Consider the following 25,128-nt stretch of genomic DNA (forward strand, 5'->3'; position numbering starts at 1 on the left):
CCACCTTTACTCATATGTGTTACAACAGCGACATGCAGCGGTCATTACGGGCGCTGCAGGTATCTGGTGTGGAATGCAGCCTTCTTAGGACGCATACGTGACTCAAATGGCTCAGTTGCAAACCTTTTTTTTTTTAAATTTATTTTGTTTTATTTCGTGTGTACTGTAAATATAACCCTACGTTGTTGTAAGCAGCGGCGGTAGACAAATAACCCGTGTTACGTTGTTATTGTTGTTTTTGGGAGGTAATAGCGGCGAGGTGAAGAAAACAAAAAAAAAAACCCCCAAAAAAACCATAACCGAACGCAGCCCTCCGGTTCTCGGTCACATGCCTGTCAAGCTGGATCAGCTGACATCAGCCCGCTTCTCCCGTTGACGCTCTTCCTTCCTCTATCGACTGAAACGCTTTGTTATATTCGTTTACTTCGCTTCGCCGGCATCGGGGTTTAAATTAGGGCCACGTATATCTCGCTGATCCCGCCGGTCGGACCGCTGGATTAGATGCTGCTGGAGTGGATGATGAACGGACACGCCATTCTTTACACGGGGGTCACTTTGGCCTTCTGGAGCACCATACTAATCGTCGGTAAGGTTGTCTCTCTCCCCCCCCCACACACACACACACTGAAAATCACCCCTAATAATTGAATGACTGAGTGAAATAATGGATCTATTGGGATTATTCAACAAGGATTATGTCGTTGTTGTTGTTTTTTGTTGTTGTTTTGCATCGCACAGGGCGTTTTGTGCGTTTCACAGCTAGAAGTAGGGACCCGGCTAAATCCTGGGACGACAGCGTTTCGCGGCTGTTATTGCACGAGGTTATTAACGCATCGTATTTATTGGGACACAAAGCCGCAGTTTATCGCTCAGAGTATTTGATCTCAATTTCACGTGTTTACCATTTAAGACACGCGACCCGGTTAATGTCTGTACGTTAGCGTGTCCAGCTAGCGGTGCTAAGCTAACGTCAATTAGCTCATAGTTGGAACAGAAAATTATCCGATTGTTGTTTTTCTTCCAGTGTTTTATTTTGCTTATTTAGTTGTTTTTTTTCTTTTTTTTTTTTTACCCTAAGATAATGTCAGCTGTTCCGTTTTAAAACGCTTTTGCAAAGAGGAAGTGCGGCAGGTTTTCACGTGAGCGTGAGACGTCCCACTGGAGCTGCAACTTCTTTCCATCACGGACATAATAAGTGTGACTGTGTTGTTTTTTTAGTTTTTTTTTATACACGACGGGTTTATTAATGCAGAAACGTATACGGCTGAACTAAAAAGGGGCTTTCTGTGCTTCACGTACCAATTTCCATTGTAAATATACATCTCGGTTCATCTCGATTCCCTTTTTTAAAAATATCCTCTTTTTGTTTCCGTAGGTATCTGCTACACTATCTTCGACCTTGGATTCCGCTTTGATGTAGCATGGTAAGTCTTTTTTATTTAATTTTATTTTTGGACACGAAGCTCCTGTCTCCTGATCTGTGACACTTCTGAGATGAACTGCTGCTTCAGTTGAAAGCCTTCGTCCTTCGTGCAGGAAAAGAAAGGACTGAACTTCAGGGGTGTTTACACTTTTTTTTTGTTGTTGTTGAAGTTATTCTATCAAACGGACACTTTTGCAGAAACAAAACTGCCTCAGGTTTTTTTTTTTTTTTTCCCCAGATTGCATAATCGCAAGAATACTGAAAATGCCTTGCAACACGGTTTCCCACTGACCACCACAGCGCAGCACTACTGCTAGGGCCTGACTTTCCCTCTGATAGTGTAACACCAGCGCTAATTTGATTTTACACCACAGATCAAAAGTCTACTTTGTTGTTGTCAGACATTTCTATACTCATTTCCCTCTATGCTTTATTTAGGCAAACAAACGGTGGTATCTTATTATATCTGCAGCATAAACTTTCGACAGCTTCATCTACAGTTATTTCAGCTGAAGATGTTCGTTCTACGAGGTGCCGTTAATACCGATAGTGTTTCCTCACAAAGTGTAGCTGTAATAAGTTGCACTTCTTCACTTGCAGGTTCCTGACGGAGACTTCTCCTTTTATGTGGGCCAATCTGGGCATCGGCTTGGCCATCTCTCTGTCTGTGGTGGGAGCAGCCTGGTGAGTTACTGACCAGGAACAAAAGCTGAAAGTATATATTACTTTCTGCTTTCAGGTAGTTATAGTTACAAAACATTATCATAATCTTGCATACTATTGGACCAATTGATGGCTTCCTGAGAGTACTGAATTCCTGTTTTAAAGAGGTTGCAAGTAAATTATTTTTTATTGATTTGACATAAGTGTGAGAAAGGTGGCGGTGCTTGAGGGCCTAAAATGCAACACTTTTCATTTAGTAGTTTCCTTTTGAATTTCCTCTTGAAACACGACGTGTAAAAGTGGAAAATCCTACTGTTTGTAATACTGGAACACTTTTCAGTATGTTTTTTGACGGGCTTAGATTCTTTAATTATTTATTGAGTCTTAAGCCTTAATACCAGTTTACTGCCTAATACAAAAACATTTTAATGAGCTTGAAAGTGGCCCTGACCAACTTTAAATAGCTACCACTGACAAAAACCTGACAGCTTCAGGGCCTCACACCACCTCACGCCGTCTGTTAGAAGTTGCACTTGAACACACCATAAAGACTACAGCTGATGACCTGCACGCCTCTGAGATTCATTCACACCAGGCACCTGCAGCCGTCCTTTTTCCACGCCATCCTGAAACCCTCTCATCTCATTTGTGCTCAGAATTTAAAGTGTGGTTTCTGATTTTTAAAAAGGCATCTGGCTCTGTTTTGTTCTGGCTCGGTTTTGTTTGTTTGTGAAGGAAGAAATGGGAGCGATGAAAAGTATCAAGAAGCTTCAATAAGTGAATGCAATCGTTGAGTCACCAGGATGAACAGTGAGAGAGCTCCTCCTCACTGACTTCCTTTGATGCAGAATAAGCTGAACAGCTGCAGATAAAAGCCAGCTAAAGCCAAAGATGTGTGGGACTTTGGAAAACAGACACATGCTGGTCACAGTGCTGTTGAGGTGTTCAATGGTTGTGGGTTAAATCTTATCGGAAAGTAGCTGGATTACAGATTCACCCCTCAGAAATGTTGATCTTCTTGTTTCTCGGCTGAGTCACTGACTTCTCTTTTTTTGCATGAGACTATCATGCACATTACTTTGTCTTGCAATATTTCCATCATTGTAAATTGGTAAGAAGTTGTTTTCCACACATTTCCTAAAGATAAACACGTCTGAGCTGGCTGCCTGTTTAGCCTCCTGTTTGGATTTGCATTCAGAAGTTGTATTTTCATTTAGCATAAAATTTCTGTTAGTGTCATAATATTGTTGCCCCATTATGTCATTAGATAGAAATGCGCAGCGGCAGTGTGTTCTAATGACTATAACCTTCATAGGCTCCTTTAGTGGTTGTGGGCTTTATCGCCGTGTCTTCGGTGCATGTAGAACTATTTGGATGACAGAACATGTGCGTTTATACTGTGTGTAAATGATGTATTTCAACTTAGACACTAGTAGCCAACTTCAAGTAGCATTTAACTTTGATTTCCACAGCAGAAATGGGAGATTGAATGATTAACAGCTTTTTGGTTGTGTTTCTCTTTAATCCTTTTATATCTGTGGCTTTCTGTTCTGTTAAAAACATGTTTTGCTGATGTTGTTGTTGTTGTTGTTGTTGTTGTTGTTTTCCAGGGGGATCTACATCACTGGCTCAACCATCATTGGTGGTGGTGTCAAGGCTCCACGAATCAAGACCAAAAATTTGGTCAGGTAGGTTCATTCAGGAACAGATTCTGTACGGCTCTCATCTATTTTATAATCTATTAGCTTCTCTTAGTCACTGTCACAGTGTTTAATGAATTACATTTCCATAGCAACACTTTGTAGATACTTGGTAACAGGTGGTGTTTTCTCTCACACTGTTTCTCTCTGGTTTTTATGTCCCCCTGCAGCATTATCTTCTGTGAAGCTGTTGCAATTTATGGGATCATCATGGCTATTGTCATCAGCAACATGGCTGAGGTCAGTAACAAAGCATTGTTACGAAAACATTTTTGCTTTTATTTACTTGTAAATGATGCAAGGAGAACTGCACGGGGAACAGCACAGCCGTGAAATTCAGTTTGAGTCATAAGGGACAGAAAGAGGTGAAATAAAAGGGTGGTTGTTTCTGAAAATAGTCTCTTTCATCTTATAGAACTTCAGTGGAACAACCCCTGAGACCATCGGCGCACGAAACTACCAGGCTGGTAAGAAAACATGAAGCTGATGAAGGCAAAACCTTAAGGAAAAGTCACCCAAAATACATATACGACAGTTTTAATCTAAAAATCACTAATGTCACAGCTCTGAAGATCGATTGGTGACATTTTGTACGACCACGACTTTGTCTGCTATAAGTTTTGTTTGTTACTTTTAGTTGACGGTGATGAAAATATAGATATTTGCTGCATTCAGTCTAAGTAAATATTATATATTATATATGAATTACTCTATACACTTAATAAAACAAATTTGTATTGACAAAATGTTGTTAACGCATAGATCCCACATTTAATTCTTTCATTTTATTTTGCATAAAAAGATGAGAAGAGATTAAAGGAAGTCATATTTTAAGATGGTCCTAAATTGATCTAACATGGAGGTTGATGTTTGCACCGAGTTCCTCTTTGGATTACTCATCACGCCCTTTGACTCACTGTTTTCTGTCCTCCAGGTTACTCCATGTTCGGAGCTGGACTGACCGTGGGCTTTTCCAACCTCTTCTGTGGCATCTGCGTCGGCATCGTGGGCAGCGGAGCGGCTTTGGCAGACGCCCAGAACGCCAGCCTCTTCGTGAAGATCCTCATCGTGGAAATCTTTGGCAGTGCAATCGGCCTGTTCGGGGTCATTGTAGCCATTCTGCAGGTGAAAGAGACGTGCTGGGGTTTTCTTTTTCACTTTTTATTTCGTTCCCGTGAGGAGGAATCTCTCCACTCTCTTGACACAAGAGTCAGCAACAAAAGACTGTTGTTGTTGTTGCAAAAAAAGAAGTTATTATTTCCACAAATGTCTTGTTACATGTACGAGGGGCGATCAAAAAGGTTCAAGAATGCTCCTGTTGCATGCAAACGGAGAGAAGCACTGCGACGGAGCACGGGCTAGCAATAATCTTCGTGAGTATTTCACGTTACACCGCTTGATCGACATCAGCACCCGGGGTTACACATGTTTCTGTGACCGCTGCTGTGTGTGTGTGTGTGTGAAACTTTGGGACCGCATCAAATTTGGCGTAGAATTTTTCAGGAAATAGAAAGAAGGTAGTCGGTGTGGTTGGGAGCTACGATGGCGTCACCGAGGATGAGAAACCCTCAATAACGCCACCGTGTTATCATGTTGGAGAGCAGAGATGCAGTCATGCCCGAGTCCAGGTTGTTTGCGCTGAATGTTTTTTTTTTTTTTTTTTTTTTTTCTTCAGACATCTCAGAACGTCTCCGTAGAACTCGGGTGTTGACAGTCTGACCCTGGGGAACAAATTCTAGGCGCACGACCCCGCAAATGTCCGAGAAGACCAACCTCGTTGCGCCCCCGACCCGACGCGGCTCCTCCAGTCTTGGGCAGTAACGTTCTGCCCCTCTTGAAACGTGAATGCCACTTAAAACGGCTCGTTGCGTCATCGCCATAGATTTTCCCAAGAATTTCAAGGGTCTCCGTTGCTGATTTCCTGAGTTTGACCCACAATTGGATGTGCGCGCTGCGGCGAAGTCGCAAAGGGTGCTGCTCACAAAACACGCGTGTACCTCGTGTGCAGCTGACTAATCAGTTGCTGTGTAGTTACTGTGTGTGACTGATCGCGATCAAGCGATGTAACTCGGACTACGAACTCACGAAGGTTATATCTTTTCCCTGCACCACGTGTGTCCCGGTGCTGTGCTCCGTTCGCACACAGCAGAAGTGATCCTTGAACTTTTTGATTGACCCTTTGTATTTTGCGCGGACGTAATGATTCTAGCCGCATTCAAGATCCTGCAATAACTAGTTTCTTTTTTCCCTTCAGACGTCAAAAGTAAAGATGGGCGACTAGAAGATGCATCCACGCGCTGAGAAGAGAAAGACACTGCTGAAAATATAAGATGGATTATTGTGTAAATACATCGTAAATTATTTAAATGTCTCTATTTGCCTGGTGTTGTTTTTAAAAATCATTGATCCAAGAGTGGTACGTGCGTGCTCTTCTGTTTTGCCCTGAGGGAAACATGCATGTCAAAGAAGAAAACTGAGGAACAAAATGAAAAAGGTTGTTCATCAGATGACAATTTATGTTGCTGATATATAAACGTCATAAAAGTGATTTTAGTTGAAGACTGGTCTACTGTCGGCAGCCAGTCTTTTGTCTCGTTTGTAGCTGGATCGCAAAGTTGATTCAGGTTCATCAGTTTGTTTCTGACCACTCTTGATGAATGATAGTTAAAAATGACACCAGAGGATCTGAAAATATTTGTGTGTGTGCGTGTGTGTGTATGCTGAACATGTGATCTTTTCTTTTTTTTCTTTTTTCTTTTTTTTTCCTGTGAAGCATGAGGGTGTTTATCAGTGTTGTAGCCTGGTCTGTCAGTTTTTTTTTTTTTTATCTGTTCTTTGCTCATAAGAAGTGGTCCTTAATCCACATAGTGGCCCAAATACAGTATTTATCAGGCTTCCTATCATTAATAGTGATGGAGATTTTATGAAGTTTAGAATTGGGAGTGTTGATCTACAATCATCAGTGAGGTCACAGGACAGTCGGACATGCTTTTTTTTTGGACGCCAAATGGAGTCAAATCACAGCCGCACATCTCTCGCTAAGTTTGTCATTCTGCCATTCATTAACTCCGCGCTCGAAAAGGTTTCCTGATTTGATACCCATTAATTAGCCTCCCTGGTTGAGTCCAGTTTTATCCAAAGTTATGATCCTTTCCTGTAGTTTATACGAGTTTAATCAGGCACCAGATAGGACTGTGTATTGTTGACTGGGAAAAAAGCAAAAATAAATCTTTTTAAAGAGACCTTTTATCCAAAGTATTGTGCACAGAAAGCATTGAGAAGTTTACAAGGAAACGAAGATGTCGTCAGCATGAAACTTGTCTTTTAGGAAACCTAAAATGTGAAAATACCAACCTTACATCTTCCTGGACAGCAAATTTGAATCTGTTTGATCACAATTGTTATTGAGTATTACCTTTGACTGGGTAACTGTTAATATTAGCATGACCATCATTGAATCAGAGGTCTTTAGGGAAAATAAGTTGATCCACAGATTTGGATGTGAAGCAATCAGCTGGTCTGCCGCCCAAAACTCTGAACTCCAAAACAAAATCAACTTCATTAAAGCAAATTTCAATATGCTTATTATACACAAATCGGAATCTACAAATCTGCACATTTATTTGTTGTTAAACTGTCTTGTTTTGAACGTACATGTAAACGTTTGGTTTTCCAAATTATTTTCTAACATTCCTGAAAGTTTCCTTCCTCGTGTGTAAAACTGAGTCGTGTGTTGGTAAAAGTTGAAAAGCAGACGTTAAACTCCTGCAGCCTCATTACAAAGCCGCCTAATGGTGCTTTATAATGTCAGTTTGTGTGGATGTTCTTCTTAGCTGGCGGTTTACAGTGTTTCAGCTGAGTTTTCTGGATGTATGGAAACGCACTCCGCACCATTTTACGTTCTCGATGCATCATTCCACAGAGATGACAGACCACGGCTAATTGTGAATTGTCTCAAATCTTTCCTTGTCATTTTTTTTTTTTTTTCCCTCCACACATCTGCCGAAAGAGTGTAAACATTGAGTCTCACCTGGGGAAAGTGGATTGTCTTTAGTGTGTGTGTAGACCTGGCCTCACAAAGGGGTCAGCTTTGTCCTCGTAAGTCATGAAATCAAGGTGTAACTCCCGAGATGCCTTCGCAAAACCAGGCTCTGCACCAAACCCCGGGCTTTCAGTGACTGTAGGTGGTACTGTGTGTACATTATGTTGACGTGATGGTGATCAGAAAATAACTCATAGTTTTTGACATTGTGTATAATAATAATAACAAACTCGAATTTTCCTTCTGGCTTCATAAATGTCCTCGAGAAAATAAAATGGTTCGGTGAAGATCTTTGAATTTTTTTTTTTTTTTTGTGTGTGTGTGATTTGTATTTGTCTTAATGTAATTTTAGTGGTAAAACGTCAAGTTAGTATCAACGCTGCTCTTCTAAATGGGAGCTTTATACGTGACCCAGGTCACTGAGGGTCACTGAGGCGCCTGAAGGACTTCCTGCAGTGTTGACTTGCTTCCACTAGATGGAGCTGAAAACCACAACATCTGATCAAACTGGTGCTGAACACTTAAAAACTCGGTAACTATATCTATCTTGTGCAGATGACTAAAAGATCTCATAATGGTAGATTGATCATAATAAAGAGCAAATCGCTTGGTCCTACAAGACCCTTTCTAACTAATTTGTGGACAAACTTTTAAATTCTAGTAATCAATGTTAACCTGTTCAATTAGATGTTTAACAAACATCTAATCAAAGTTGTGGCTTATTTTGACTGCAGTTGTTTTACACTGACAACGAATGAGCAGTGGTTTTTATTCCATATGACGCAGACCATATAGTCAATCTACTTAATACATGCAAGTCTGAAAACGAATTGCTTTTATGAAGTTATTAAATACAGTCTTGGTCCACTAACACTCAGTTTAAGAGCTGAGTAAAAAGAAGCGAGGAAAAACCTGTCTGAGAAAACCTGATAAATAATAGCTCTCAGAGGTTAAACAATAAAGTCTACTTTAGGACAAACACAAATCATAAAGTTGTCACATCTACTTTTATAAGTGCAACCTTGCTAAACTATATCAATTAGACAATTTTAAATATAGACCAAACCATATTTGTAGTATTATTGTGAAGCCAGAATTAACTAATAAATGGTGACCTTGATGACCAATTGATTGACTATAAAACATACAAAACTTTCAGGTGGAGTTGGTGTGTTTTATGCCTGTGCACTCTTAATTTATCCTTCTTGCTGTAGCCTACTTAGCTTTGACGCAATTTTAAGTGTTTAAAAAGTACTACATAAAAGTACTTAAAATGTAGTGTTATTATTATTATTATTCTTAGTAACTGTTATTATATCTTGCATGTTGGGGGGTTTGAGTAGCAGACAAAAGTGGGTTATCAAATCAGCGGCTCGCGCCCCCCTGAATCAGACGAATAGAATTAAAAAAAAAAAAAAAAAAAAAAAAAAAGCGACAGTATAATCCGGGCCGTTCAGGCTTCCGTAGGCAGTGAGAGCGACGGGACCTGCTCACTGCCTCAGCCTCAGAGCATCCCTTTTCGTTGCCTCCTCATCATCCTCACCAAAAAAAAAAAACACAAGCGAGATGACGGGAAACCGCGGGCACAGCAGCTCTCTTCTCCCCGGTTTGCGGTAGAGCGTCGTCGAGGGGGGGCTACGTTAGCCGTCCGGCTAGCGTGCTGCTACATGAAAACATGAGTCTTTCCCCCCCCCCCTGATGGAGAGCAGACATAACAGCCTGTCTGTGGACACCAAAAGAATATAGTTATCCTGAGCAAGAGTCGAGCTGGGATGAGCCTCTTGCTTTTACCCATTTGATACAACATTTTTTTTAATTTTTTTTTTTTTTTTTAAAGCCAAACGCTCATTGAGACTTTTTGTTTTTATTTTATTTTATTTATTTTTTTATTTTTATTTTTTTTATTGAAATGGAGTTTTTCCCTCGGCTGATGATGAATGAAATGAGTGCTGCTCCAGCAGAGAAGATGCCCACGTAGAGCAGCATCAAAGGTAGGTAGGTGCTCCTGTCTGCTTTCTGGAATGCATTGTTTCACTCAGCATCGCTTCCCTTTGTTTCCCAGCCAGCCTGCATACATACATCCATCCATCCAACCACCCTGCAGCTTCCAGGGTTTCACTGACTTTTGGATATTTGTGTTGGAAATATGATCGCATGCACTGCCCCCCCCCCTCCACCCCTCCTCCTACCCCTCTTTTTTGTTGTTGTTTGTTGTTGTTATCATGCACATTCCCACAAACTAGCAGCATCTTTTACACCCCCCCCCACACCTCCCGCCATACTAGGCTTCACTCTGCCTCCCCTCACTGTCTCTCTACTGTACATGAGCCACACCGCTGAGAGGAATCAACCATGCGTTTTTCATGCTTCGGTCTGAAGCTTTTCACAGCTCTTCGAATCCACTTTGAAAGTGCAAATTTTTTCCAGAATTTGCTGCTGCCATTTTCTTTAAGGAAGCGTGGGAAGCTGTCTGTAATGCAGACGGCAGCATCTCATGTCTAATGTTCCAGTGACAGCACACAGTGAGAGCGAAGAGCACCAAGTGTGCATAGCCAGCTTTAACACTGGGGGGAATGAGAGGGAAGAAGAAGAAGAGGAGGGGTGGGGGGGGGTGGGGGTGGGGAGTCTTCATCATGTAGCTTAAACTAACCAGGCGTTTTAGGTAGAAGCTCTGCACCCAGACTGTAAATCAGTCTGACTTCTCTCTCTCATTTATGACACGGTACGTCTCTGGGGCCGCTGTTATAGAGGCTATAGGAGCAAGTGGGACTGGGACTACCTCACTTTGAAAAGTAACTACGCCCTCGTGCAGAGTCGGCTCCCGTGCTTTAATATTTTTTTTTTTTTTATGCTGTATGGGCAAAGCATTTTTCTTGTCATCTTCAAGTCAGTGTGAACGCCACATCTGTACTTGCATTTGTGGCGAGGCCTCATTCTGACGAGGTTTAGATCATTTGATTAATAAGCAGATTGTTTTCTTTATCAATCCCTTCATAAACTGTTGGAAAATAGTGAGTAACGTCCATCACAATTTCTTCAACCCTGAAGTAACGTTATCAAATTGTTCGTTTGGTCAACTTAAGAGTCCAAAACCTAAAGATTTTAAATTTAACGTGAGGCTGTGCGATCAAAAAGTACTCACAACTGAGAAGTTGGATCTAGTTAAAGGTTTTTTTTGTTTTGTTTTACCTGAAACAATTAATTATCAAAGTGGCTGCTGATTATTTTGCTGTGGATAAAAAAAAAAAAAAAAAAAGCCCCACGTTACATAATAATCATTTGAGAAAACAGTTATCTGTATCTGCATACGCATTTACATCACAAAGGAAGAGTCCCACTTGACAAGCCCGTCTCTGCTTCAGGTCCAGTTACTCGTTTGTTCTGAAGCTTTCGGTCGTCTCGCGCAGTCCTCGTGCTCAGAAACAATCTGCTCCGTTGCCATGGCGTAAAGAGAGAGTCAAATGAATGAAGGCTGGATTACATTTGGCTGCTTTCGTTTCAGATGGCAACACCGCAGAGTTGCTGTTTTTGTTGTTAGTAAGTAAACTTGACATTCTTTCACCGAGTGCTGTTTTTAATCAATTGTTTCTCGCTGTTTTCAGCGAAACTACGGATGCATCTTTAGGCTGTCTGCTGTGAAAACTTGTCTTATCTGTGACTCAAGTGGTGACGGTGTCAGGGAGTTTAATTACAGGCGGTAGGTTTGTCTCTGTGGTCGATCTGGAACCAGAATTTCCCAGGTTTTCAGTCATGGCAGAAGAAGGATCACGCTGCAACAGCTATTTGTAACTAAAGATTTGTGTGAAGTTTATGGAAACTTCCGGCTTGTTTTAAACTAGTGAACGACTAAAATATATAAAGATATAAAGTCCACTTTACTGAAAAACTTGTTTTGGTTGTTTGGAGTTCTGTTGTCTGTTTGACCCTCACTGTGAAGAATGATCTATGTTTGCAGTTTGACACTATAATACGGTTTTCAAATTCATGTTTTGTTGTTGTTATTATTATTGTTATTTATTCTTTAAACATGACTGAAAGGGGTCTTTAAGTAATGTTGAATGCAGACTATGTGTAAACTGGTTGCTAGGAAACAGCACTACCCAGTTAATCGCAATCAATGCTGTAAATGAACAATATCTACCAATCTTTTGTAAATTCCTTTTACTTTATTTACACATTACACTGAGAGAAACTACGTTTTTCAGAATAGTGTTTATGCATTTTTGAATGAGTGGAGAATATCTGATGATGCTAATCCGAGTAAAGTTATCTATCTTTTTACTGTGACATAATTAGCACAGTGTTTTTCCAATTTAAGCTGCCCAGTTTACATGATCATTATGCAGCGTCTTATTGAAGATATTTCAATCATAATTTATTACCTCTTTTACTCTTCAGTCTAAATGGATCATATATTACCAATCTTACGTTTGTATTGTCTGAGTGTTACCTCACTTAGCTATGCAAATACAGTCAGTGGTTGCTATGCAGTTAGATAAGGAATATCAATGTGTTAAAAGCCAAATAAAATAACTTTAGCTTTGTCTTGGTCATCCAGTTCAATTAAATTTTTTTTTGTATAGCGTCAAATCGCAACACCGGTTATTTCATGGCACTTAACACATTAAAGTCCTTACAGCAGAACTTTACTTTCTTACAGCTGTGTCTTTTAGACATGCTTGAAGTGTCATCAACTGATTTGTTTCATAGATGGATATAACTGGGTGTCATCTGTGTAACGGTTTAGATTTGTGCAGTGTTACCTGTTTATATCACCAAAGGGAAACATGTATAATGCACTAGCACTGAACCCTGTGGAACTCCGTCACTACGTTTAGTGCTAGTTGAAGAATCATTGTTGATATGAACACATTCAAATCTATTTGGATATAATTTGAACCAGCCTTTCATCTTAATGACATTTTTCAGTCTTTGAAATAAAATGTTATGACTAATGGTGTGATCTAGCGGGACGAGGATAGAGATAAGTCCATTGACTGCATTTTGAACTTTTAAAGATCTGAACAAACCAACTCTTTGTATGTGGTCAGGGCTCTGATTTGAATGTCTCTGTTTAAGGGGTACACGGTGGAAAAAAACAATTATATTCAGTATTTTTTTTTTTTTTTTGTGATGACTCTGAATCTGCTCTAGTGTGCTGTTCAATGCTGTGGATCAGGTTTTTTTTGTCTTTATGATAAGAAATGACTCCTAAAATGTTGTTTTCAGCCAAAGGCCTCCTGTTAGCTGCAGGTGACTGTTTGGATCAGCCTTGTGTAACACTATCAGGTCTTCTAGAGTAATCCTCTCTGTTTTGCAGCACAACCAGCAGGTTACACTGCTGTGGATGAACCTGCTTTCCGTCTCTCGTGAAGCTCTGTGCAATGACGCGGCGAAGAGCAAACTGCTGGTTTCCTATTGGTTTCCTCAGGTTCCCTCATTATTCTCACCTTGCCGGTCCTGACAGTCAGCACCGGCGGCTGCTACAGATTCATTCATCTGATCGCTCTTTCATGTTGGGATTTGTTGTCATGGTAACTAACTGAGCGGTTCCTGAGTTACCAAGGGGGCGAGTTCAGAGAGGGACACGTGTGTGTGTGTGTGTGTGTGTGTGTGTGTGTGTGTGTGTGTGTGTGTGTGTGTGTGTGTGTGTGTGTGTGTGTGTGTGTGTGTGTGTGTGTGGTGAGTGGGTGGGTGGGTGGGGGAAGGTATCTTTTGTGGCTTATAGTTGTTCATTTTTTTTTTTTTTTTTAAGGCTCTGAAATAAAGGTCAAATTATCAGCTACAATTCAGTACTTTAGTATTGTATAGTATTTTGTTGTCCTCTTTTCTGTCCTGTTCTTTTCTCTGTTTACCCTGGTGTTGACATCGTTGCATCTCTTTCCCTCCGTGCCCGGTTTCTTGCATGTCTGTCCACTGTCAACATCCAATAAATGGCTCAAAATGTCCCACATACCCGTGGGGGGAACAGTGCTGTTTAAAGGAACACTTTGACATTTTGGGAAAGGCTTGGCTGGTTGCCTCGCAACTTCACTGTGATGACAGCTCCTAGAAAAGTCACTGCTCCGGTGTCAAGAAATAACACTGTACAAAAAAAATAAGTAAAAAAGTTATATTTGTGCTCTTGCACAGATTACTCAAACATAAAATAACACGTGGTGACTGTACGGGATGATTTTCTTATAAAACATTTTATTTTACATTTTGACACGGCGAAGCTATCTCGCTTCCCCCTTTTATCCCCGTCTTATTTACAAAGCTAAGCATACCTGCTGCAGGCCGTAGCTCCATCTTTAATGGACCATGAGCTAAGTATTAATCTTTCATCTAACTCTGCAGCAAAAGACCAACATGCCAAAATATTCCTTCAAAGTATTCGTGTTGTCAAAGTCTATACCTTCTTGAGCAAAGCAACAACAGAAAAAGCCCATCTAACATGATGTAAATGTGGTAATAAAAGACAGATGAGCCCACCTGTTGGTAAGAAGAGATTTCTTTTTTATTGGTTTTACTTCACAGCTCTATTAGAATTCTCAATGTTCAAATTATCACACATGGAGCTGCCTTTTAGTCGCATCGTTAGGTTTAATCTTTCCTTCTGTTCAGTGTAAATACAGATACTGTTGTCAGTAAGTTCAATTTAGTTTTCTTTTACATTTAAGAAGATGAAACGCTGCTTTTCACACACATCGCTAAATAGAGATGACAAAAAAAAAATAACACCAAGGACACGGTTCGAATAAACCAGCATCCATTGAAAGCATAACTGGACAGTAGTGGCCTTAAGCCAAATGTCCCAGTGATGTTTTAAGCCAAAAAAGACACTCATTTAAGTAAACTGTCTTTAAAACCCCTCAGCAAATCCTCATCGCACTCCTTCTGCCCACAATACAATCCTCCCAGTGAAGCCTTCCTTCTGCGCCGAAGCACTTTATTTATTTCTTTGCTCTGTTGCCAAATGAGCAGCTGGATCAGAGAGGGAGAGAGAGACAGGAGAAAGAAGACACAGAGACACAGAGAGATAGGAGAGAGGAGACAGAGAGCAGACAGATCTTTGGATTGGAGCTACAGACTGGACTTTGTAGTATGAGCATAACCTGGGTACAGCCTGCCTGCTGATAATCAGCAGACGTAACAGAGGAGGAGAATTCCTCGAATGGCTTTCAGAGTCTGACTTAGCATATTAATATATTTACAGTGTAAAGAGTGCTATCAAATACTTCCCAACACTGTGACGCCTCATTAATTTCTCTGTTGCTTGTCAATTTGTCCCGGAAAAGTAAATTTACACAAGTACGGGAAGGAGTGGACATTTTTAAAACAAAGCAGGGCACTTGTTCTTCGCGGAGCAAAGAGGTGATGTGATATCAGTTTCTTTAACAGTCCAACCTCCTTCAGATCAGAGACGGCTGAGAGGCAATTTAATATCCGCACGGGCAGAGTCGAGCCGAGGAGGAGGTTTGAGCCCGGAGAACACTGGAGGTTTGTTCTGATTTGCTTGGATTTTACTTCCCTCTGTTCTGCCTCGCTCCGCTCTGCTCTTTTCATCGCGCTCTTTTCTTTCCTGCTCGTCTCCGTTTTCCGGGGTTTGTTTAAAATGCTCTCACAACTCCACAAATTTCACCAGGTGAAATCAGACTGCCATCATCAGATGACAAAAGACACTAATATATATAATATATATATATATAATATATATTCCATAATAAAAACAGAGCAGTTTATTATATAGCTAGCAGCAAGGACACTTGTGAATTATTAATCTATAAGTATAATAATATAATTTTCACTTTCAGTTTTTTTTTTTTTTTAATCTTAAAGTGAAACTTATCGGTGCACATGCCATGGAAATTTCTATTTTGTTCAATTGTACGAATTATGGAAAGGAAATATGGTGCACTAAGTAGTACGCAGGAAGGGGCTTAACAAGAAATTGTATTAACAGGTGGTAAAAACTAAAAACACTATCTGACATTATATTTTGGTTCATGGTGCTCACAGGATGAATCCTGATGACTGTTTTCTGTAGCGCCACCGTGTGGTTAACATTCGTTTCTTTTAGTGAAATGCCTCTGCAACTATTAAATGCATTACAGTTAAATCGGGTGCACAGATGCGCTCCTCTCCAGGATTATTTTGATAAAGTTATTAAAACCCGACCTTGTTTTGCAGTTGGAGGTGTCAACAGCTGTTTTGTCATTGTCCTCTGTGGGAAAAGTGCTTTTTGGGCTGCAAGGGATTTTTTTTTTGGTTGCAATACTGCGAGTGACCTCTGGGAAAACACTGACTGCAAGGCTGAGTGGTGGCGCTGTACAAAGCTCTAATATATTCATTGAAATATTATTATTATTATTATTATTACAAGTCGAATACCGGGACAATGAGGTGTACGCATTAACGTACATAATGTCCTTCACATATAAATTGTTCTTCTAGTTTCTGCGCAGGTTTTCTGATAATATTTTGGTGGCTTAAGAATTCATAATAGAATAGGTAATAATCAGTGTTGTCTCTTTTGGTTTGACAGACAACAGCTTCAAGTTTTATTTTGTAATTTGGCCAAAATGAGGGATTCCAGTAATCAACATCAAAATATGAAGTCCGCAGTCAACATCTAAAACTTCCACCTCTTCTGTCTTATTCAGACAGAAGCTTATGAATGGCTAAATTCAATCCCTAAAAAAAAAAAAGAAAAGAAAAATCACTCTTTAAAATGATTATTTTCATGGTGTCACTCATTCACCACTCCTCTTCTGGCATAACTTCTCTTACTACCACTATTCATCGGCTCCATGTGCACACGCTCTCTCCAGGCTTTCAAACCGTACTGCCTTTCCCACTGTGTCATATTCGTATATAAAAAAATATAGATGTGTATTACATTTACAGCAGTAAACATCTGTCAAAGTGACACACGGTACAAATCAGTGCACACCTGGCTCGGTGTGGACACCGCGTCGTCTCAATCCCGCCCCGACGCAGGATGATGTCAGTGGGCACCTCTTGACAGCCAGAAGCGATGCTTGTTCATCGATCATGTAATCGACACTTCGGCCTCGCGTTATCGTGGGCTTATTATGGGACCATTTTCTGCTGCAGGCTCAACTTTGGGCTTCTGGTTCTTTACCTCTGAGTCTCTTTACCTTTTTCATTTTCTTTTATAAAATAAAAACCAGTTTTAATGACAAAAGCAGATACGTTTGAGAGGCTGGAACGTAACTGTTTGACACTTCGGTCTGATAAATGACTCAGTCAATTAATCACTGTATAAATAATAATACAAGTTAAAGTAAGAAGTAAATGATTAATCGTAAAACAAATTACTTTTTTTTTAATTTTTTTATTTCAGAACCAGTTGCACACCTCGTAAACCCTATTTTAGGGCTGCCAGTGTACTTGTAAATTCACTGTATTTTACTTGTATCCTAAAAACATAACTACATCTCTGGCCATTTAAGCCAAATCACAGCCTGATACTTTTAGGAAGGAGGGTGCAATTTAAAAAAAAAAGAAAACTGTTTCCCCAGAAGGAGCAGCAGTAATTATTCCTAAATAATGTTATAAAAGGGCTTTTATTTGTTTGCTTTAATGAAGCGTTTATATTGCTTCTAATCTTTGATCGATTGTTACAAATTCGACATAGAAAAGTTTACTGTTTTTAGGGTTTAAAGAAACTGACAGAATTATGGGGCTTTTTTTGAACTTATTACTAATGTAATAAGGTTACTGAACTAATGAATATTGTAATAATATATTTATTGATACATACACTATCGTACAGCTATGGATGCACCTGTTCACTACACCTGCTACTCAGGACCAGTTGAAATCATTTCTTTGCTTTTGTTTGGTTGTTTTACGAATCACAGGACAAATTGTGCTTCAGTCATTTTCTTTCTCTTCAAGATGAACTTGGACAACTTAAACAGAGTGAACTTGATTAACGAACACTGAAAGGTCAGTGCCGTGATGGAGAGCAGTGTCTGATTCATTCGTAATTTTTTAATTTGTCTTCACGTCGGCGAGGCTGAAGCTCGCTCACTGAATCACAGTCATTTCAAACAACCTGGGTTTGACTGACACGTTGGTCCTCTGATAAAGGTGATAGTGGGCTTACATTGTACGATGTTTCTTGGATGACGTACAGGCTATAGCTTACTTCACTGATGATGCATTGATCAAATCACCAGAAAAAAAGTTTGATTTTGTCAATATTAATGAAAACGAACCACTGAAATTGAGTGTAAAGGAATGGTTAAATATTTTAGCTAGCAGGCTGAAAGTTAATAATTAAACACTGACATGTCTGCATTGTAAACATGAATGTATACAACCAGCAGCAGGAGGGCTTAGTTTAGCTCAAAGATTGAAAACATGTGTAAACAGCGAGCCTGGCTCTGTATACTTTAAACTAAATGTACCTGCCAGGACCTGCAGATCTCACAAACTCTTGTCCTTATACATGGATTGTTTTATTATTAGAGAAACGGTGTTATCGGGGATTGTGTGGTGGATTGTTTATTGGAAAGGTTCAGTCACTTTCTGGAATCTCCGCAGCTAACATGCACAGTAGATTAATAGTAATTAGAAAAACGTACTGTGACATAACTGTCATTAAAAACAAACCTGGACACATGGCAGACTGATCCCAGATCTGGACAAGGTGTTTACAATGGATGCAATTTGTGAGTCTGGGTTCAGGAAAAAACAAATACGACAAAAACAGGATACTTTTGTACACGTAAACTTATTTACCTTGGATGAGTTTTAATTCTAAAGCTATATGGTAATCAAGTGGTTGAGAATATAATGGTTATGTATGTTAGCTGCTTTGCTTAAAGGCTTCTTTGAAAGAGGAAGTGAAGCAAGATATGTCTGAACAAATGAACCTTTAGTTCAGTGGTCTTTATTTTGGGCTGAATTGTTATTGTTAGTTATTTCACCATCAGGCTGTAGTAAAATATTAAGAGTAGGTCATTTTTCCTAACTCTGGCACAATATGTTGTATTGTTGTCATTATAGCCTGCTTCTTAGTGACGTGACCTAGATCCTTCATGATGACAGTGTGTAGTGCGCTCTGTCTCTGCGTTTCCATCCTCTCTCCCTCCCCCCTCTCTTTTCAGTTTTTATGATATCACTTGCTGCTTTCAGCTTTTCAGCAGGGGGATATAATCTTCAGCAGAGACCCGGTTACACTCTGGTTTTCTGTTCAAATTGATTTGTAAAGGTGTTTTGTTTACTTTGCATGGGCTGCAATACCTCCGACTTCATTTTAAAGCTGAATAAAGATAAATCAGGCAAAGAAACATTATTTTATTAGACATGCTCCCTTATGTGTCGTGTGACTGTAGATTTGGCAAATTTTCGTAATACATCCGACTCTCACTGCTGAGGCTGGATGTGCCAAGCCAAAGATAACTTCTGTCCATCCCACTGTGCACCGGTTGGTTTGTGGGAGATGAACTTGCCTACGGCAAGATGTGGCTCGGTGCCATGAGAGGGCTCAGAGGCTCCGTACTATCGAGCGTTGCATGGCTAATGCATTTTTGATAAGACCGGGAGGGCTGGCTTGGAGGTTAAAATGCAGGAGGCCCGCAGTTCCAGAGACAGAGAGTGAAGGAGGGAAACGGGGAGAAAGGAGGGAGATACTCAGGCTGTGATCTTCATCCAGCTAAAGATTCTGCCTTTACACTCAGACTTATTTACCGTTTAGCTACTTGCTTCAAGTTTCTGCCAAAATATGAAGAAATATAACATTCACAGAATTTCAGAAGCACTTTGGGACAGCGGAAACAAGCTGTGAGCACAACACTGATATGGTTTGTTTTTAGCATTTACTCAGAGACGAGTGCCTTGTAACCTGATCCAATATTTTCTCCGGTTTTAGCCGTTTTCTTTTTCTTTTCTTAAGCTCCATTTTGCTAATGGAAAACAAACTCAAAACACCCTTAGTGGTTAAAACTGCATCTGTTTGGTGCTGAGCATTTAGTGACAGTGCGTTGATCAGATCTTTTTCTCCAAAAACGGTGGCCCTCCAGCGGAAACACGATGCGATAGTGAAAGTCTAAAATGGTAAAGTCACAAGCTGGAAAACATAACTGTAGGATTACGTTAGGGTAAGGGTCGTGGGATGGGGCATGCATTTTCTCGGCACCTCTTGACGTGTTGCGCTACCTTGGCTGAGGCGCCGCCTGGTACGAAGGCAGCCTGAGACAATTAAAGGTGTGAGAACGACTGAGAGAACAGGTAGAAGTCGTAGCAAAGAAAGCTGTGGTGGGATGTGAGCGAAGAGGAGAATAACCAGAGGTGTTTTATTATGATTTATGCAAACATCAAAATGTAGCAACTTGGCTGAAATCAGCCAAAATCGCATAATAGCTGAAAAAAAAAAACAAGTAACAGTGGCACTTGTGGCTTTTGTAGGACCCTTTTGTACGACAGGTGTTGGTCCGTCTGCTGTGGTTTTAAAAGCTTTAATCAAAGCGGTGATGCTTTCAAATATTAAAGGAAACAAGTACTAAAGTAAAATAAATGACCTTGGTGGTTGCGGTTAATTAATCTGGTCTAAGGACCAAAAGTACTGATGCATTTTCTTTTACATAACTAATCTGTGGTGCACTGCAGGCAATCAAGTTGCAGTGTTGCCAGCAGCACTAGACACAGTAATCCCTGCAATAGTTTGTTTGCTTCATGTGGAGAAAAGCTAGCAGAACAGCTTCTATAAAAACATACTTTATTGAGCGTTTGTTTTTTTTAAATACAATGGTAGAGTTTTTTTTCTTTTTTTTTTCTGTAGATCCATATGCAACATTACAGTCAGCAATTTCCACATGTCACAGAGCATTTTAGATTTTATTTACTTGGTCTTTTGATCATGTTTGCTCAAGTGCAACTGTATGTGACATAACATCTATAACCTGTATTTATCTGACATCGGCTTTGTTAGGCAATTTTTGTAACTTTCAGAGGATGGCGAAAAGCAAGCTTGCATAGTTCGAAAGCAGGCATGATGCTATAAATGCCCTCATTATACATATTCTAATGATTATGAGGTCTCTGAACAGGCTGTGCACCCTGCTCTTGATTGTGGCCTTTCCAAACAACTATAAAAACCTTATGATTACAGTGTTTCCTGGAGGCATGCAGCTTCAGGGGGAAATAAATAGTAGTTACTGGATGCAAGTCCAGTTCCATGTATTTTGTTTCTTTCAGCAGGGGCAGGCGGTAGGGGAAATATTAGAAGTTGGATGTGTTGTTGTACTAACTAATCCTTTCGTTTCATCCTCCCGCTTTTAAGAGTGCCCTGGTTAAAGATCATGTTCTTTTAGTCTCCAAATATCTAAACGAAGGCTTCCTTTCCGGATACAGACATGTTATTGGCGCACTGTTGATCCCACAGCATCAAACACAAATTTAGACAGCATAAAGGTGCACATCTCACATTTGTGGTTGAGGTAACTGGTGTCTGAAAAAGCACTCCTTTTGTGTACCTGTCCTTGTGGAGAACATGGAGTACATGAACCTGCATCTTCAAATGTTTTAAAAGTCAGGTTGGTTAGTTTGAATGAGAAGTAAGGTGGCGCTGCACTGTGAAAGCAGTCTGTGGAGAGGAACCGGCGAGAATTTAGAAATCGACGTACTTTTCACTTCGAGATTCCTCGACCTCGCACTCTAAGCTCTATTGAATCTGAGCTCTGCTGTAGATGGACGGGACTGTATTTGTGAACTTAAAAGACTAAAAGGTTATCATTTAAAATTCTCCAGGCTTGTTTTTGACCCTTTGGCCTTGAATATACTGCAGCCGAGTCCGAATTCAACCCACCAGTGGTAAACGGTGGAGGATAAAAAGTCTCCAGCGCAGCTGCACACGAAATACAATTACAGGGAGATTTTGGATATCGTGATTATCTGCCCCAAAGCTGTATTTTAAAAACATTTTTGGACAAAGTAATTAATTTGATAATCTGTGACAGGCACCGCTCTTGTGCCTGACTGTCCTTTCACATGAAAAGCCCACAGTTCAGTCACAGACCATCTCTCCTTCCAGCATATGCTTGGCCTCGACTCGATGAATAATGTACCATCACAAATTACCAGTCTGGTCAACCGTCTGACAACCAATTAAAATTTTAAGATACAGATGTTTTAGACATTTGTTGGCACTTTGTCTAAATGTGCTTTTTGATATGTGTGTGCGTATGTGTTGAAGGAGAGGAGTCCATTACATGTATGTGACAAGACCAGAAATGATCAAATAAGTATCCTGGGAGTTCCCTAAAAGGCTGCAGACATTAGTGTAGCCGCACAGAAATGTTTAAGCTTCTCTTATATACTGCAAGTTAATGGCTTGATATGACTGACTGTTACTTTGTGACATCACTGAACCGTGTACATGTGTTGCATCCTTCCAGTTGATCCTACATGCTCTTGGATGTTCTCGGCAGCGTTTCTGTGTTAAGGTGACACAGAATTCCACTTGCTGCAAGAATTCATGTAGCGTACGTATTGTTGTGGACGCCGAGGGTCCATCTGTGATTTGTGGACATGATCTGCTCCCGTGGAAAGGCGAAGACCGCAGTGCTACGACTAAGCCCTGCAGTGGTATTATAATGTAAATTGCAGAGCTGCATGTTAAAAGGATGAAGAGCAGAATCTTTTTATTAATAAATTAAGACATATAACAAATATGAACCATGATGGAAGGATTTCATTTGCACATTCAGACACACACCTGTCCCACTAAATTACTGTTTTACTTCCGCTTGACATTTTCCGGATTTTTTTTTTTTTTTTTAAAACAATGTGTCGTTTATTTCACAGAGAAGTAAACAAAAGCAGCGTCTCAATTCTACGTGACAACTGTCAAAATGTTGCTGCTGTAATCTGTTGCTAGCAGATTTCTGTCGATTGTATCAAGCAGTTGGGTGGAAACTTAATCTCCAGTTTATATTTGAAGGAATTTACATCTTATTTGTTTCAAAACAAGAACCCTGCAAAAGAACCTTGAATTTACACTTTAGCTACATACACATATAGATATTGAACTAAAAGAGTTGACCAAAAAAAAACAAAAAACTTTTCAGACTGATCAGATAATTCTGATGGCTGCATTATTACCCCTCAACTGACCTGTAACCAGCTGCTTGTTTCCTGTTGTCATACACAGTTCAGAGCAAAGCGAAGGTGTTTGAAAATGTCTTCCATGATTCCTGTCACAGCTGTGGCAATTTTGACTGACAGAGCATTTCAACAGATGCACCTGTCCAGGCGTCCAGTGTATATGTTGTGATACACGCAGTGCTTCACCAACAGGAAGCCAAAAAGAGGCATTTGCATGTCAACAAGCCCTTTTTAAAGGAGAAATTCAAAGAGCTTTTTTTTTGGCTCGTCCAGAATTGAGGAATACGATGATCAAAACAGCAAATGAAAACAATAAAGTGACATTAACATTAAAATATACACGCCCTACCTTTTCAAAATGGAATGACTGTTTAGTTTCATGTTTTCCTTGGTCAGGCTCTTTCTCAGTTTCCCTTTAGGCTTCACTTCTCTTTCTGGAGTCAGTTGATCTCGTATTTTAATATTCTATTAAAAGTCAGCTACTGAAGTTCTGGTTGAAGTCAAGCTTTAAACTCGAGTAGTGCTTTTTATTTTTTTTCTCTTTCGCTTTTATTTTGTACCTAGCCCTGATCTTAAAACATCATACAAACTCGAGACTCACAGTCTTTTTGACTTGTGTGTGAAAACTGGGTAATTAAACTCAGCCAACATCACCATGGAAGACAATTATGCTGCATTATGTTTTAGCCCTGGAAATCCATCAAAAATGATAATAGAAAATAGTATTTGCCTGGGGGAGACCGTGAAGGTTAAAAGTTTGATAAATGCCATCACAAGTCGAGAGAGCCCAGATTGATGCCTTTTCTGTTGAAAATTGCTGATTTAGTCCAAAGGCCCTATTTATGCCCCACAATTATTGGCTGATTGGCAACCAGGTGACCTCATCACAATCATATTCATGCAGCTGCACAATGCAGCCATTATAACCTGATACATTTGATTAGATTTGCAAGTCACCTATGTTGCTTTTATTAAAAAAAAAAAATAATTAAAAAATCCCTCATGTATTTATGATTCAAAGTGCAAAATAAAGTAATTGAGCTATAAATTGAACTGTTTATGTCTCATCTGAGGTTTAAATGCAGTATTTAAATCACATTTACATCATTTAATTATTTAATCATTTCATAAGTTGATCATTAATATGGTGATGATTAAACGCTGTCTATAATGGGGTATGTAATTATTCTAGAGGCTCTACTCGGGGAAATCAAAAAAGGGCTGCTCTGTTCCTGTGATGTGCATAGAGCAGGGTGAAGCTGTAACCGTCCTTTCTGAGTATACTAAGTTATGTTGCTTGATCAACATTAGTAACATACATTTTTGTAAATACTGTTACGCGAACATTTGCGATTTCTTCATGGACCAGAAACTTGAGCATAGATCAAATTTTGTGTCAAACTTGGGAAATTGACAACAGAGTACCTTGAAATGCTCCAGAAAAACTACAGGTATGAGGAAAGATGTTTTAAAGTGGAATTACGTTTCAAAACGGAAGTATGTCACTGTCCGAGACCAAAGAAAGTGCGTCAGCTGACGAGCACAACCAGATAGGTCCTGTTTGACATTTGCGGGGTTGTCCATTGTGAATTTGTCCCCCAGGGTCAGACTGTCAACATAAATGCACAAGTTTCTTTCTTAACAACTCAATCTAAATTTCCCCACTGTGGGATTAATAAAGTCTAATCTAATCATAGCTTTCCACCACCCTTACTCACTGGAATTGGCTCCCGCAAGCTGTTATCTGTTCCCCCCAAAATTTGACAAAAACTTCGATGCGCTCTCTGCTCAAGTTTCCGGTTCATGTTGAAATTGCAAAAGTGCACATCCCACAGGTCACAAAAACATGTGTAACTCATGTCCTGATGTTGATCAAGCAACGCAACCTGGAATACGTACTGATGAAGATGGTAGCTTCCCACTGCTCCGCGCCCGTCACTGTGCGGTGCTCCATTCATGTGCAACAGAAGTAGTCTCAAATTGTGTTGTTTTGCATTCAAAGTTACATTTCTTTTGCTTTCAAAAGAGACACATTTTGATGTTGACCTCCAGACACATTGTGGGTGGTTTTCCATACAACATGATTGGCACAGTAAAAAGTGTCGAACGTTTGCTCTTGTCAAAAGCAGCTCTTGAGCCGACAAGCTCAATGTGGCTACTCCCTCTGTCACAGTTCCTCC

At 40.0% G+C, this 25,128-nt stretch overlaps 2 protein-coding genes across 5 annotated transcripts in view; both read left to right on the forward strand.

The window, feature by feature from the left end:
- Positions 1-321: 321 nt before the first annotated feature.
- Positions 322-8,115, forward strand: atp6v0b (ATPase H+ transporting V0 subunit b). The gene is made up of 8 exons (XM_069692279.1): positions 322-586; positions 1,376-1,424; positions 2,024-2,107; positions 3,697-3,774; positions 3,957-4,026; positions 4,202-4,253; positions 4,721-4,911; positions 6,041-8,115. Exons 1-8 carry the CDS (start codon positions 502-504, stop codon positions 6,065-6,067), a joined length of 636 nt encoding a protein of 211 aa, XP_069548380.1. The 5' UTR covers positions 322-501; the 3' UTR covers positions 6,068-8,115.
- Positions 8,116-9,301: 1,186 nt separating this feature from the next.
- Positions 9,302-25,128, forward strand: part of b4galt2 (UDP-Gal:betaGlcNAc beta 1,4- galactosyltransferase, polypeptide 2) — a 165,292-nt gene continuing 149,465 nt past the window's right edge. Inside the window, exon 1 of one of the 4 annotated variants that reach the window (XM_069692285.1) lies at positions 9,302-9,823. The gene's annotated coding sequence lies outside the window, so the exon portion shown is untranslated. Of the gene's footprint in view, positions 9,824-10,469; positions 10,551-11,251; positions 11,366-25,128 lie in introns of those variants that run through there. The other 3 variants (XM_069692283.1, XM_069692286.1, XM_069692284.1) reach the window with 3 other exon arrangements.

Source organism: Brachyistius frenatus, unplaced genomic scaffold, assembly GCF_029030835.1.
Source record: "Brachyistius frenatus isolate BFR_SWC_R1_liver_20210118 unplaced genomic scaffold, ASM2903083v1 Contig_12, whole genome shotgun sequence".
In the NCBI taxonomy this organism is placed as follows: domain Eukaryota; kingdom Metazoa; phylum Chordata; class Actinopteri; family Embiotocidae; genus Brachyistius; species Brachyistius frenatus.